The sequence below is a fragment of the Boleophthalmus pectinirostris genome, unplaced genomic scaffold (genome assembly GCF_026225935.1).
Source record: "Boleophthalmus pectinirostris isolate CB_2022bp ecotype Guang Dong unplaced genomic scaffold, ASM2622593v1 HiC_scaffold_7, whole genome shotgun sequence".
Taxonomy (NCBI): Eukaryota; Metazoa; Chordata; class Actinopteri; order Gobiiformes; family Gobiidae; genus Boleophthalmus; species Boleophthalmus pectinirostris.
In genome coordinates this window covers 389,315-404,749 of record NW_026571473.1, presented here as the reverse complement: position 1 = coordinate 404,749, position 15,435 = coordinate 389,315, and the positions used below count along the sequence as shown (strand labels likewise).

The window sequence follows — 15,435 nt, the reverse complement described above, 5'->3', positions numbered from 1 at the left end:
ACCGTGTTTAACTTTTCTTTAGGCTACAGCCCTCCCGTTTTATCAGCATGTGTTTGGTACAGTGCAGTCTCTGTCTCCATGCAGGAGCAGGAGACACTGAACCTGCTGTTTGGGAAGTATGTGCACTGCTGCATTGACCTGATCGTATATGGGATCTTGGATGGCAAACAGAGCAAGAAGCTGAAAACCATGGTCCCTCAGACAGACCTGAACATGGTGAGGAGGTCTCACATACATATGAGACAGTGTCCCCAGGCCCTAACACTGTGCCTCTGCAGGTCACACAGCTGTGCCTGATGCTCGATGCTCTGTTGGAGGAGGAGGCCCTGGGGCCTGAGGTGTTGGAGGCCTTCTTCCTGGAGGGTCTCTACTGTTCCTTAGGGGCCACTCTGGTGGAGACAGAGAGAGTCACATTTGATGAGTTTGTTAAAAAGGTCTCATGTCTGACTCTGGTCCAAGAGGAGAAGGTTTATGCTGGACCTGGTCAAATCCCAGGTAAATATATCAACTTGGGCTTTGTTTTTTTGTGGCTTCAGAAAACTAATGCGTGTTTATAATAGTGATGCATCAAATGGTTTGTGAGAACTGAGAACAAGTAAATCCTACTTCCTCTCTCACTGATTGAAAATGGGTTACTGCTAGTGTTGTACATGAACGAGTTCAAAATTGAACATGTTCATTTTTCAGTAAACTTTGAACTGAACACAACATATTTGGAAATCAAGAACTTGAACGTGAATTTGTTCATATTATGTGAGATGAACAACGTCCGTCACTCTTGGGGTTCAATTAAATGTCGGAATTTGTTTTCACCTGATGAGTGACAAGGTCTGCACTCACTTAACCTCATGAAAGCACAGCTGTGTGTCAATGCGAAGGCGGCTCCACCGGCAGCTCTAGCGGAACGTACTGGCTCTCGTGTTTCTCAATGGAAAAGCCAATCACATTTGACTGAGCTCGTTTAGCCGCTTGTATTTACCTTCTGTACAGGCTGACCACGGCAAATGCCAGGATTTCAAAAGTAAATTTCAAAACACTAATGAACAGTCTTTGTGGAGTTGGGCTCTTTCACACGATACAGAACTGCCCCAGGAGCACGATGTGCTGATGGTAAACGCACAAATACAACCAAATATACATGCTCTCTGTGTAGTTTGATGAGGATACGCGCCTACCCTCACATAGAGCGTCAAAAAATAGGATGCATCCTATTTTCTGAAATCTAAGCGCGCAGGACGTGCTGCTCCATACATGTGCACTTGCAATGGAGCCGCCCTCATTCACTTTCAATGCATTCTACAAATTATACGTCCAAAAGTTGCAGTGACATCCCTCTGTCACAGAAAGAAAGTCGTGTCCTTTAGTCTGACATAAGCTGATGCATCAGTGCACAAAGAAAAAGCTGCTTTTTTTCCAGCGCTTACAGTTTATGCAAATTAGACATGCAGTTTTACGTTTCATTTCTGTAAGACGTAAACAAAGCTGCATTAAACACATTATAATCTCAAATGGACTGATGTGTCTCTATTGCTTATGGTTTATATGTTGGAAAATTGTTGTAAACTGGAAATCAGTTTGAAAAATAAGTTCAGCCTTTCATTTACAAATCTCATCTAAAAATAAAATTAACTGAACTTTGAACTAGTCCAAAATTAAAATTGTGAACTGTGAATGTGAACTGTTGACTTTGAAAATGTGTGAACTGAACTTTGAACTAGTTTATGAAAAGTGTGAACTTGCACAACACTTGTTACTGCAGCTTAAAACTCACATGACTGTGACATTTCTATTCACTGTGGATTTAAAAATGTGAAGACATGTATGTGCTCTCCTCCAGGACACCTACCCACTCTGTATGATTTCCATTTTGATGGGAAGCAGATGAAGTGGGTTTCCTGGCGCTCTCTGGTGTCCAAATATGTGCACGACTCAGACATGAAGTTTGCAGACATCCTCGGTAGGTCCTGAAGCACGGGTCTAGTCAGGCGTTGCATTTCCTTGGCTGGTGCCAATGTTGCAGAATAGAAAAAAATACAATTATGATTCTTCAGTGTCTGTGAGTAAACAAGAGAAAGTAGAGAAAGTAGAGAAGGAGGCAGAGTAGTTTTTTTCCATCTCCTTATTCTAACCACTCTGCTGCTCCTCCAGTGCCCACCATTGACACGACCCGGACAAGCTGGATCCTGGAGCAGCAGGTGAAGACTAAGAGACCTGTGCTGCTGGTGGGAGAGTCGGGCACCTCTAAAACAGCCACCATCCAGAACTTCCTTAAGAATCTGGATGACTCTAAGGTTGGACATATTTACAGTCTACTGAAACCTGAGGAACATATCCTGTCACAGAATGCACTTAAGATGATTACACATTAACTGTTTTAGAGTTTAGTCAACTGACAAATTAGATTGCAGATCATTTAATAGTGTAATATTTTAGGACAGTTGTGACAGAATGATTTCAACTTTGTGTTGTGTCAGGACAAGACTTATGCTTTGGTTTCATACAGATATATGGTACATATACTGCAGGTCCTTCTCTCATTTCTGACTCTAAATTCTGTGCGTTTATTTGACAGATCACAATGACCATCAACTTCTCATCCAGAACCACCTCGATGGACATCCAGAGGAACCTAGAGGCCAACGTGGAGAAGAGGACCAAGGAGACGTATGGCCCGCCTATGGGCAAGAGACTGATCATTTTTATGGATGACATGAACATGCCCAAGGTGCCCCTCTACTGCCTCTCTGCTACCCTTTGCTGTCTGTCTGCTCTTCTCTGATGTTTTTGCAGTCGGTGTGCTGGTTCTCATAGTAACACCAATGTCACTCATGGCAAGTACTGTAATTATAGTCTGATACAATAATATTGATCCATTAGCCTGGCGAGCCAGTCCCTCTTATTTTCTGTGTGAAAGCAGGGGTGCCTGGGACCAGACACATAGCCAAGCAGACATTACTATCTGCGACGCTAATTTGAGCACATTGTCTCTGTGTAAAAGACCTCTCCCCTTGACTGTTCTTGTAACATTCAGAATGAAATGTATCACAGTTTAATTTGTCTGCTGTGCTCTTTTGCTGTCATTGTGCAGATGTGGCATGTACAATGAAACAGTTCAAGAGCAGGCTGAAACCCACAAGTGCAGAGTGATCATTCACACAGCCCCTGTGACCACTGTAGCTGCCCCTTGTGTGCAGGTGGACAGCTATGGCACGCAGCAGCCCATTGCTCTGCTTAAACTGCTGCTGGACCGCGGTGGCATCTATGACCGTGCCAAAGAGCTTAATTACAAATTGCTGAAGGACCTGGGCTTCATCGCCGCCATGGGAAAAGCCGGAGGAGGCCGTAACGAAGTGGACCCCCGCTTCATTAGCCTCTTCAGCGTCTTCAGCATCCCCTTCCCCGCCATGGAGTCCTTGCACCTCATCTACGCGTCCGTGCTCAAAGGACACACTGAGGTGCGCCTCCTCTAGTTAGTTTAGTTAGCTCTAGTCCTAGTTATGACTTTTGCTCTGTTAGACCTGGTTTACTCCCTGTTCATTTCTTATTTATTCCACCCTATATTAGACCAGCTTTTGTTCAGGTATCATTTCCGTACTTGGTGTGAAATGTATTTTATCATCTTTCTTCAAGTTCAGAAATTATAACTTGTATTTTTCTACACTCTTGAAATGGAGATGCGCACTTAAAATGCATATGATAGGTTAGACTACCCATTTTATTTCGTTAAGTCAATGTTAAATCTGTCGGAAAAATGTGTTACATGTTCATAAATTTGTCTTTGCATTTTGGGTGGAATTTTCAGTGTTGATGACATAGTTAGAGGGATTCTGTTTTAGAACCCAGCCCTACTCTATTTTTGTAATGTCACTTAACTGATGTAAAACTATGATAAATATTTAGCACAGATACTATCCCACCAAGCCCAATAGTAAATAGAAAAACATGAAAACCTCTAATACGCACTTCAGAGCAGCACCAAAAACATTTTGTACCAAAAACGTTTTTGTTACAGATGGACATGTTTTTTTAATTCCAGTTGGACTGAGTGAAAACTGAAGCTGACACTATTATTCAGATTTTGTTTGTCTTCTTCCTATAAAGCTCTCACCTGTTTGACTAAACTTGGCAGGGACACCATATTAGCAATATGGATGAATGAATGGCGTTGCTTTTTTCATTAAATCAAATCTTAGACAATGATTTATGTTGAAACTAATCAGATTAAACATGAGTGACCCTTGCACAAGTGTGATTTTAAATAGTATTCATCTCATAGATTTCGCTTTAACTCTGCTATATCTGGACATCTGGTTAACTCAACTCGACAATAGGCAAACTTACATTTTTTGAATCATTATGGGATAACGGCTGAGTCATTCAAATAAAACCAAATAAAAACCTAATATCAATGTAAAAATGCATTCATATCTTAATTAATGTATGGTTTGATTAGCTGCTAGCCCATCAGTCTGAAGCTTTGTAAATCCGATAAAAGGCTCAGTCTTTCTTCTGTCTTTAATAGTGTTACATCTCTGTGCAACAATAATCCACAGTCCCCGAATCTCTATAAAGTTTGTTCATTGCTGCCCATGCATGGCCCGTGTCTTTAGTTTCTATGGGACTTTTCAGCTGCTCCATTGCCAGTGTGGGGTTTGGAGGTGCATGCTGGGATTGCTTGAGGACAACTGCAGGAGCTCTATATTATTATCTACATGAAACCTCATATTGATTCTTTTCTATTGTCCTACAGTGCCTTCTGAAACTATATTCTGGCTGTTGTTAATGAGTTGCAGATGTTTGAGGAGGTGGTGCAGAAAGCCTGTGACACAGTGACCATGTGCACGCTGGAGCTCTACAACAGCATCATCAGAGAGCTCCCTCCCACTCCATCCAAGTTCCACTACATCTTCAACCTGAGAGACCTGTCCAGAGTCTACCATGGGCTGACCATGACCCACCCCGAAAGGTACAGCCCCTGGAGGAGCAGACCAAGAGCCTAAATTGCTTGTGTTCACATTCTAGAATTTGGTGATGTCATAATTTCAGATGGAGGGCAGGAACCTATTTCACTCTATGAGAGATTCTTTTTAAATATCTCAAATGCTGACCGAAGCAGGGATTCTTGTTCAGAACTTGAGCTATAAGATGTTCCTAGTCCTATCCTCTGTATGTTTAAGTTAATCGGTAAGAGACAAAACATGTAAACAGAGAAAGACTGAAAATCCAGAAATTAATCTGGAGAAAATAGTAAGAGTCCATGCTGGCTGAGTGGTTAGTAATAGTTTTAAATATATAAATATATAAACATACTGTCCCTCTCTGCACAGGTATGTGAGCGTGACCAAGTTTGTGCGCGTCTGGAGGAACGAGTGCTTAAGGATATTCCATGACAGACTCATCAACAAGGCTGATAAGGCTCTGGTAACATGGCTTTTTTTTTTTCGGATTTGACTTTTACCATTTCTTATGTGAGAAAACAGGACACTAGACCATAATAATATACTTAATTTAATTGACAAACTCCCTCATTTAGTTGACAAAACTCTGCATACGTTTTCTGATAATATATAGGATTCTTTGCAGCTGATAACATCAACATGCCTTGTGTTGTTAACTTAGGTACTGCTCTGTCTTAGGCCTTTTTAGCCTTTATTCTGACCTTGATTTCAACATAACAGAAACAATTCGGGGTCTTTTTTTTCATTCAGTCTCAGGACTCCCACACCCCCTTTTTGAGACCTACCTTGTGTGAATTGATGAGTGTCTTAAAAGTGGTGCTATAGTCACATCTACATAGTTGTGAAATTTAGAACAAAGAATCCTGACATGATGATGAATAAAGCAGTATAATCTTACAGGGGTTTATGCAGCTCCATTTATAATTATTAAACCATTGAGGGCATGGCACAGTGGCATGGAATTACAGTTTCATATGTCAATAGAAAACTTTCCCAATTTATCATCTTGGGCTCTGTGTCTCCATCGGATCACCTGCTATAACAGAAATAATGTTCAACACCCAAAACCAATGGATAGAATTGACCATAGAATGTATATGAGGCCTTTCCAGGAGAAACATCAGATTTCATCTTAAACATTCACTTTAACTTTCATGGATTTTATTCAACCTTGGCACACTTCTATTTAATCTGTTTTTAATCCCACTTTACCACACTCGTGTGTGTTATTGTAAAGCACTTTGGGTGTCTTGAAAAGCTCGATATAAATGGAAGGTGTTATTATTATTATTGCTTCATATATGAAATATTATCTAAGTAAAATTGAAGTTGTATCTCTTACAATTGAAGTTGTATCTCTTACAATTGAAGTTGTATCTCTTACAATGTGACTTTTGTTGGCTTTTAAAGGGGGGTCATGGTCAAAATCAGTCCTAGCAGAAAATATCAAATATCATACATTTTATTCCAACTTTTTGTAGTTTTTATACAGAGTCAAGTCTGTTATAAATCTATAAGGTAGGTTTGGTGTAACATGAGTTGAAAGTAACATTAGTGTAACTGTTAGACATGTTCAGTGGCTTAATTCTATTACAATTACTGGTTATTCATTGAAGCACGCCCAGTACAGTGTCACTGCAAAGTATCAGTTGCAATTTTGGTGTTCCCGTCTTAGCCCTATGTAAGCTAATGTTGTCCTTTGACCTCCAGGTCCAGGGGCACCTGCGCAGCCTGGTGGAGGAGCACTTCCACACAGAGGCTGAGTCCATCCTGAAGGAGCCCATCCTTTTCGGGGACTACATAACAGCCCTGAGCGAGTCCGAGACACGGGTCTATGACGATATCCAGGACTACGAGGCCTCTAAAGCCCTGTTTGAGGTCAAGACTAACACTCGTCATATACACTGACTGAGAAAATCAGGAGGTAGAGCTAAAGATGGGCAGAACCAGAACTAAACCAGCGAACAAGGAATACACAAATATTTAACCAGGACTAAACCAGGACTAAACTAGGACTAAACCAGGACTAAACTAGGACTGAAACAGAACTGAACCAGGACTGAACCAGAACTCAACAAGGAATACACCAGGACTAATTAAAGAACCCACACTATTTTCTGACCTATATTATAATGTATTTTTCTCATCACAAACAGACCTGGAGTTGTGTTGTGTCATTCACACAAACAACACACAAACCCTGGATATTTAGGTTATTCTAAGTTCTTCTCTCAAACAGAAATCTCTCTGTTCCACCTTGTGATGTCATGTGGTAATACAGCAAATGCTCCACTGTGTTTTTAAACTTCACACACCTTCACTAGAATCATTTGGATCATTTCAATCATGGAATTGCCAATCTCTACAGAACTAAAGGTAAAAGGAGCTGTTGACTTGAAAACTACTGCTTCATGACATCACAAGGTGGGACAGAGGACTGAATATGAAATACACAAATAATGAACCAGAACTAAACCAGGATTGAACAAGGACTAAACCAGGACTAAATCTGAATTTCCTTTGGAATCAATAAAGCATCTAAACCAGGACTATACCAGGACTTCAGACTCAACAAGGACTCTACACAGACTAAAGGACTAAATATGGAATACACACATGGTGAAACAGGACTAAACCAGGGCTGAACAGGGACTAAATTAGAACTGCACAAGGACTAAACTGAGACTTAAAAATAAATGGTGAGGAGAGGTTAGATCAAGTAGGTGGAAATAAGTAGCATATCTATCCTGCATTATCTATAAGCAAACATATCTATCCTGCATTTATTGAATGCAGTGCTGTACTATGGAACATTCCAGGCAAAGCTATAATATCTCCATGGAGACAATCAGGTTCTGAATGATGGTCCTGCCCACGTGAACGTGGTCTCTGTCTGTGCAGGAGATTCTGGAGGAGTACAGTGAGGCCAAGACAAGGATGAAGCTGGTTCTTTTTGATGAGGCCCTGGAACATTTGACTCGGGTTCACCGCATCCTGCGCATGGACCGAGGACATGCCCTGCTGGTGGGGGTGGGGGGCTCGGGGAAGCAGTCCCTCACCAAGCTAGCAGCCTTCACCGCAGGCTGTGAGGTACAGCAACACCAGGAGGGTTAAGATAAGGGATTTAAGGTGTAAAATCCAAATATTCCAGTCACCTCTTAGGTGCAACAAAAACACTTAACTGACTGAAACAGCACCATCTACAGTCTTACTTCTGCAAATGCTCCTTGTTGTGGTGAGAAAACACCAGCTACAGATTCATGTTAAACTTCTTCCTTACTCCTTGTAGGAAGCAACAAGCTTGTACCTTGTACAAGCTTGTTGCTCAAACAAGTAAAAAATTGAAACTTCATCAGCCTGTTGCTAGAAGCCACTTTTATTTGAGTCTGAGGTAAGTGCAGGTCACTGAAAAGAGATTTGCAGGTTTTGCAAGCATAAAAACTTGAAACCCCTTATAACTCTGGCATACAACCAACCAAGATTCCAAGTGTATAATGTACAGGTCCATACGTTCTACTTGCACAGCAGAAATGGTATTGATATCTCTTGTAGTTTTCCCACAATTTCACTTTTGAAGTTTAGGTACAATACATTGAAATGAGTCAAAAACCAATGGGCTGATCTGGCCACAGGTCAGTGTGAATCACCTCTGCACCAAACTCAACACATAACTTGCTCTGGACATCTGGTCATCAGTGGCATTCAAATAAAATAGACACATGAGCATGTCCATGTTATTCAAGTCAAAGATGTCATATTAGATGTAATGTGCACACAAAAACATTTTGCTTCTGCTTGGCCTGGTCACATCCAGGAGTTGTAGAATGATGAAAAGTTCAGAGCATTGCCATCTCAACTGTCCTCAAAATGGCATCGTATAACAGGAAACTAAAACCCCTAAATAGCAACAATTTATGTGAAGTGAAATATCTTTTATGCCTGGAACAATGTAACTAAACTAAAACTGAAAGTGTCACTTCACTTCAATGTTACAATCTTCTTTTCACGAGGAGAGACTGGCATACACCCAGCTCATACTGCTGGGTTTGCCATGGGTAAGGCAAACAAAAAAGTTTATTTAATGTAAAAGTACAGTAAAGGGCCTTTTAAAGAGTACTATGTATGTTTTTAGACGGATGCTGCAAAACCAGCTTTTCTCCATGGAACTGTTGTTTTTCCTGAAATCCTCCACAGAATGGCATGAAATTCGGAGAGAATATAATATACAGTTTACAGATTTACAAGATTTAGATTTGGATTTACAATTATACATGTTCATGAGACAAGCAGATGACAAACCTCAGAAACCTTACAGGGCACCTTTCTAAGTAAAGTCTTAGTACTTGTTGAGCCCTGTGAAGCGTGCCTGTGTGTGGCAGGTGTTTGAGATCATCCTGAGCAGAGGCTATGGAGAGTCCAACCTCCGTGATGACCTAAAGAAGCTCTACCTCAAATTGGGCATCGACAACAAGAAGTGTGTGTTTTTGTTCACTGATGCACACGTGGCCGAGGAGGGCTTTCTGGAGCTCATCAACAACATGCTGACCTCAGGTACCCCTCCTGCCCAGTGCCCCTCTCCTCATGCCCTCAGCCCTCTCCTCCTGCCCTCTACCCTCACCACCTGCCTTCTGCCCTCACCTCCTGCCCTCTGCCCTCTCCTCCCGCCCTCTGCCCTCTCCTCCCGCCCTCTGCCCTCTCCTCCTGCCTTCTGCCCTCACCTCTTGCCCTCAGCCCTCTCCTCTTGCACTCTGCCACTGTCCTCCTGCCCTTAGCCCATCTCTTTCTGCCCTCTGCCCTCTCCTCCTGCCCTTAGCCCTCTTCTCCTCACCCCCTGACCTGTGATGGCTGCCTTTTAATCCTTTGTCAGACATTTGAAAAATAAAAAAGTTTACTTTAAAAAAGTTATTTTAACTTTATGATCCAGTTTGTGTTTCATGTGGATAGGCTCAGTAATTACAGAGTTATTAACCATAAACCAGGTCAACAAATCAATCAGTCAATCTGAGAATTAAACGGAGGCAAACTGTAGAATGTCACATTCCCAGCTTTTCTCCTCTGAGCCCCTGTCTGCCTGTCTGTGTTCTCCAGGCGTCGTTCCGGCTCTGTTCCCTGAAGATGAGAAGGAGACCGTGCTGAACCAGGTAAGGGAGGAGGCTCTGAAGAGTGGAGCAGGCCCCTCTAAAGAGAGCATATGGCAGTTCTTTGTCAACAAGAGCGCCAACAACCTGCACATCGTCCTGGGCATGTCTCCTGTGGGTGATACACTGCGGACTCGCTGCCGCAACTTTCCAGGTTAGACCCAGACTCATAGTTATTATTACATACAAACTCATATCTCAGTGTTATTATTACATACAAACTCATATCTCAGTGTTATTATTACATACAAACTCATATCTCAGTGTTATTATTACATATAAACTTATATCTCAGTGTTATTATTACATAAAAACTTATATCTCAGTGTTATTATTACATACAAACTTATATCTCAGTGTTATTATTACATACAAACTCATATCTCAGTGTTATTATTACATATAAACTTATATCTCAGTGTTATTATTACATACAAACTTATATCTCAGTGTTATTATTACATATAAACTTATATCTCAGTGTTATTATTACATACAAACTTATATCTCAGTGTTATTATTACATACAAACTTATATCTCAGTGTTATTATTACATACCAACTTCTATCTCAGTGTTATTATTACATACAAACTCATATCTCAGTGTTATTATTACATACAAACTCACTCTCGTAGCTTTGTCGTTGGCACTATTGGTTGAGGGTCCATAAAAAAGTAGCCTGCTCTGTCCTCCCCATCCCCTCATGTGTTGTGTGCTTGCAGGGCTGATGAACAACACAGTCATTGACTGGTTCCAGCCGTGGCCCCCACAGGCTCTGCTGGCTGTGGCGCAGTCCTTCCTGGGTGAGTACTCTGCTAAAAACAAGCACAAACCAGGAATAAATGAAGACCATGGGGCCAAACCATGACAGAACGCTGTTCTGTTCATTAGGTCTATCAATACATTAACAATGTACAATGTACTGTACATTGTTTGCCTTAACAGGGAAAAAACATTTAGTAGCTTTGTGTTGTGTGTGTTTACAGGTCAGAACACCATGATCCCAGAGCAGCACTCAGCAGCTGTCATCTCTCACGTGTGCATGGTTCATGACTGTATCCGAGACTATAGCACACTGTTCCAACAGAAACTCAGACGCTGCAACTTCGTCACGCCAAAGAACTACCTGGACTTCATCAACACCTACTCAGCTCTGCTGGAGGAGAAAGACCAGGACATTCTGGGTACAACTCATAGACTGTATATAGACATATAGACTGTAAATAGACATAGCTAACCTGCTAGCCACCGTGTTCCAAACAGAAAGTGAGCATGGACGCGCTTCCTGCTCCATTGACATTGATAAATGACACCCTTCTCTGCATAACTGCTGCTGTCAGACTCGTCATATTGGTCTTAAAATGTTGGTATTAACCTTCTCTACATGATCCTGTTGTCTTTATTTCCTGTTGGTTTTATTTAATTTTATTTTGTCTGTAAATCAACATATTAACATTAATAACAGACAAATCACACTTTCATTAGCAACAGGTTTGATTGACAGCTAAACCAGTGGTGCAGGCAGGAAGAAGCGTTACCTTCAACAGCTTTGCTATGGATTGGCTCTTTCTTTGATACTCACGGTCAGGATTCCAGATATGGAACTTGGCTCCAAATGTACCACCCCTATTCCTGCTAGTCTCTGTGAGCTTAATTTTACTGAAGCTGAACATGATGTTGACATCTCCTCCTCACCCCTAACCTGTGACGGCTGCGTGATGTCACACTCACTTTATACAGTCTATGGTATGACATGGACAGAAATCATAAAATGAAAATTAATTAATTTTCATGACACTAGGATGTCAGAATGGCCCTGGCAACTTTTTACCCTCTATGACACCTTCCAAATGTTGCGTTGATAGAGCTTAAAGGTGCACTGTGTAAACTTTCTGCTGGTGGGTCCTGCCTCTTCTTGGAAATGTCTTTCCTTTTCAAGAATGTTCTGTAGTATGGCATTGAACTTGTCCATCACCATGGACACGTGACAACACCAGGTCAAGTTAAAACCAGAAGTTTAAAGTTACTTATATGGAGAAACTAGCCCGCTTATAGAAAGAATGCATGTTTTTCAGGGTAGTTTTTTTTTTTTTTTTGCAATGAAAATGTATCTCTAATTATGAGATAGATGAATTTAAAGCAGTGAAGCAGTAACATTTTGCACGTGTGGCGGACCCTCCACCTTTAAATGTATTAGTCTTTTTTTTTTTATTTGTTCAACCAAGATCTTACCTTGATATTCATAGTAATAAAAAGTAATGATGAAATAATCATATTAATATAATATAAGCAAATAAATGATGTGACGTTGTGACCCATGGTCACTATATTGCATCATTTATCATAAAACTGGTGTGTGACAGTGTGTAGAAAAAGTAAACAGAAGTATATGTTTGATGTGAGGTGCATGTCTGCCCCAGCCCAGTGCAAACGTTTGGATGGGGGTCTGGATAAGCTGAAGGAGGCCACGGAGCAGCTGGGGGAGCTGAATGTGAAGCTGGCTGAGCAGAGGGTGGTCCTGGCTGAAAAGTCTACAGCCTGTGAGGCTCTGCTGGACGATATTGCCTCCAACACCACTGGAGGTCAGTGTGGAACCAACATCTACAGAATACATGAGCTGTTTTATGTGTTTACTCATCACAAGCTTAAAGTTGTACAGTCCCTGACAAACGTCTTGTTGCTTGGGTACACGTTGACCTTAAGTGCCCCTCAAATATATGTCTCATCATTTTTTTTTTTTTTTTTTTTTTTTTTACAAGAATTTGCTCATTTCAATCCCAAAAGATTTTGAAATAAAGTTCTGGTGCCAAACGAAACTGCTGAAAAGCATTCTAACATTCACAGCTTGGTAAAGCCCACAGTTTTTGCAAAGACAAAAGTCGCCTTGTCACCTTGTCATATGATGCACCCGGTCCTAGATTACAGCCTCAGCTGTGATCAGTAAGTTAGTGGGTGTGTATAAAAAGAACCCCAGCACACCAGACCTTCACATCAGCTGCAGCTTGACCTCTGACAACATGCCGCTTTGGCTGAGACCAAAGCGTTAATTATCAAGAGGCTGAAGACCAGATCCACTGCTGAGGTGGCTGACACCTTCAATGTGTCTCAGCGTCAAGTACAAAGAATAAGAAAAAGATCTGAAGAGACTGGAGATGTTTTTGCAAGCCCAGTTCTGGCAGACCCCACAAAACAAGTGTTTGGGAGGAGAAGTTTGTAGTTTGTAGAATTCTGTCTCAAAATGGCCTCCATGATCAAATCACTGCCCAGAAACTAGCACTAAACAAAAGGCAATAAAAAAAAAGTGGCATTTGCCAAAGCCCACAGCCTGCTAAAAGGATGGACAGTGGAAAAGAGGCAGAAGGTGGATTTCTCAGATGAATCTTTGGTTGAATGATTTTGAATGATCACAGCCAACATAAATATTGCAGGAGACCTACTGGAGCCACATGGATCCAAGATTCACCCAGAAAACAGTTAAGTTTGGTGGCGGAAAAATCATGGTCTGAGGTTACATCCAGTATGGGGGTGTGCCAGAGATTTGCAGGGTGGAAGGCAATATCAATATCCTAAAATATCAAGAAGTATTAGCTTCCTCTTACATTCCCAACCATAAAAGGGGTCAAGTTCCTCAAGACAAAGAAGATCAAGGTGCTCCAGACTGGCCGGTTCAGTCACCAGACATGAACATCATTGAACATGTCTGGGGTAGAATGAAAGAGGAAGCATGGAAGATGAAACCAAAGAATCCTGATGAACTCTGGGAGGCATGTAAGACGCTTTCTTTGCTATTCCTGATGACTTCATCAACAAATTGTATGAATCATTGTTGAACCACATGGATGTGTCCTTCAAGCTCATGGAAGTCATACAAGATATTAAATATGGATCTCACAGCACCACTACTTAATTCACTGACGTTATGCAACATATTTTTGTATTTGAAGTAAATTATTTGTTCTCTTTGTTACTCTCTGTAGGTGACAAAACTTTTGTCCAATATCTGACATTTCTGTGTTAAATTAATTAAATAAAATTAAATGATCAATCGTTCTTCAATGAAGCAAATTTAGTTTGTATATTAAACATAATTTGGGAGGGTTTTAGCTTTCATATGAGTCGTTTCTAAAACCAATGGATTAATAAAAAGTCAGGTTATAAACTGTTGTTTCTACAAAATGGATAAGTGAAGACTTTTGTCAGGGACTGTATTATGAGTGAAAATGTCTGTTTTCACCTACCCCCTATCTCTGCTCACTTTTCTGTACTTTTGTTTGATTATTTAAATAATTCAAATTCCAGGTCATACATGTAGGGTTCAAAATAGCCCTTTATCAGTATTATTGTTTGAACAAAATGTAAAATTCAAACCAAGCCTGATCCATGTGGTTGAACTCCGGCTGCAGCGGAGGAAAAGAAGGTCCTGGCTGAGGAGAAGGCCAAGGAGATCGAGGGGCAGAACAAGGTGATCGCGGTGGAGAAACAGGAGGCCGAGAGCTCTTTGGCTGAGGCTCTGCCCGCTCTGGAGGCTGCACGCCATGCTCTGCAAGACCTGGAAAAGTCTGACGTCACAGAGATCAGGTCTGTATCAAGTGTCACACTAACTGTTCTTTGTTAGGCATATCTGTCTGCTACACAAAATGCCTAGTGCCGACAAATGTATGTTATGAAAAAAGTACTAAATGTTGTGTATAATTTGAGATGAAAACATGCTCTAAATCAGCTGATCATATTTCCTCTAAAGCATACAGTTATAGCCATTTTAAAGTAATGTTATGTTCACTGTGTAACTTTTATTGTAATAACGTCTCCATAGAGATAAGCAAGTGACCTAACCTCTACTAGAAAAGTTGCATAGTTCACATTTAAGTTGCAAACTTTTTTATGTGTTTATGTGTTTACTTTTTATGTGTAGTCATTGTACAGCCCTGGAAACCACTTTGGGAAACAGTGGTCTAGAGAGCACTGTTGTACAAATGCTACTGACATGTATAACTGTAAACTAACTGAAATGTGCCACACAAACAAAATGTGGTTGTGCTGTGCAGGTCTTTTGCAAAGCCGCCCAAACAGGTGCAGGTTGTGTGTGAATGCATCCTGGTGCTTCGTGGGTACAAAGAAATCAGCTGGCAATCCGCTAAAGGCATGATGTCTGAGGCCAACTTCCTCCGCTCACTCATGGAGATGGACTGTGATGCCATCAGCAACAGTCAGGTCTCCACTGTTAAAGGTAGGCTCATGCTCAGAGGGGTGCAATGTCCTATCCACTGTTAAAGGTTTGCCTGACCACCCAATCCCTTCTACATTCTGTTCTAAGACAGAAGGGCCTGGAATCGGACC

The 15,435-nt window shown here is 41.2% G+C and overlaps 1 protein-coding gene across 1 annotated transcript in view; it reads left to right on the top strand.

Annotated features, from left to right (window-relative positions):
* The window catches only part of dnah10 (dynein axonemal heavy chain 10), a 116,446-nt gene that overhangs the window by 63,499 nt on the left and 37,512 nt on the right, over positions 1 to 15,435 (top strand). Inside the window, exons 41-57 of the mRNA XM_055164728.1 lie at positions 85 to 216; positions 279 to 495; positions 1,838 to 1,957; positions 2,149 to 2,291; positions 2,573 to 2,725; positions 3,195 to 3,455; positions 4,794 to 4,966; positions 5,328 to 5,421; positions 6,669 to 6,836; positions 7,860 to 8,048; positions 9,338 to 9,509; positions 10,047 to 10,250; positions 10,821 to 10,901; positions 11,085 to 11,282; positions 12,519 to 12,680; positions 14,502 to 14,676; positions 15,144 to 15,325. Of these exons, the coding sequence (XP_055020703.1) occupies positions 85 to 216; positions 279 to 495; positions 1,838 to 1,957; positions 2,149 to 2,291; positions 2,573 to 2,725; positions 3,195 to 3,455; positions 4,794 to 4,966; positions 5,328 to 5,421; positions 6,669 to 6,836; positions 7,860 to 8,048; positions 9,338 to 9,509; positions 10,047 to 10,250; positions 10,821 to 10,901; positions 11,085 to 11,282; positions 12,519 to 12,680; positions 14,502 to 14,676; positions 15,144 to 15,325 (2,824 nt within the window). The remainder of the gene's footprint in view (positions 1 to 84; positions 217 to 278; positions 496 to 1,837; positions 1,958 to 2,148; positions 2,292 to 2,572; positions 2,726 to 3,194; positions 3,456 to 4,793; positions 4,967 to 5,327; positions 5,422 to 6,668; positions 6,837 to 7,859; positions 8,049 to 9,337; positions 9,510 to 10,046; positions 10,251 to 10,820; positions 10,902 to 11,084; positions 11,283 to 12,518; positions 12,681 to 14,501; positions 14,677 to 15,143; positions 15,326 to 15,435) is intronic.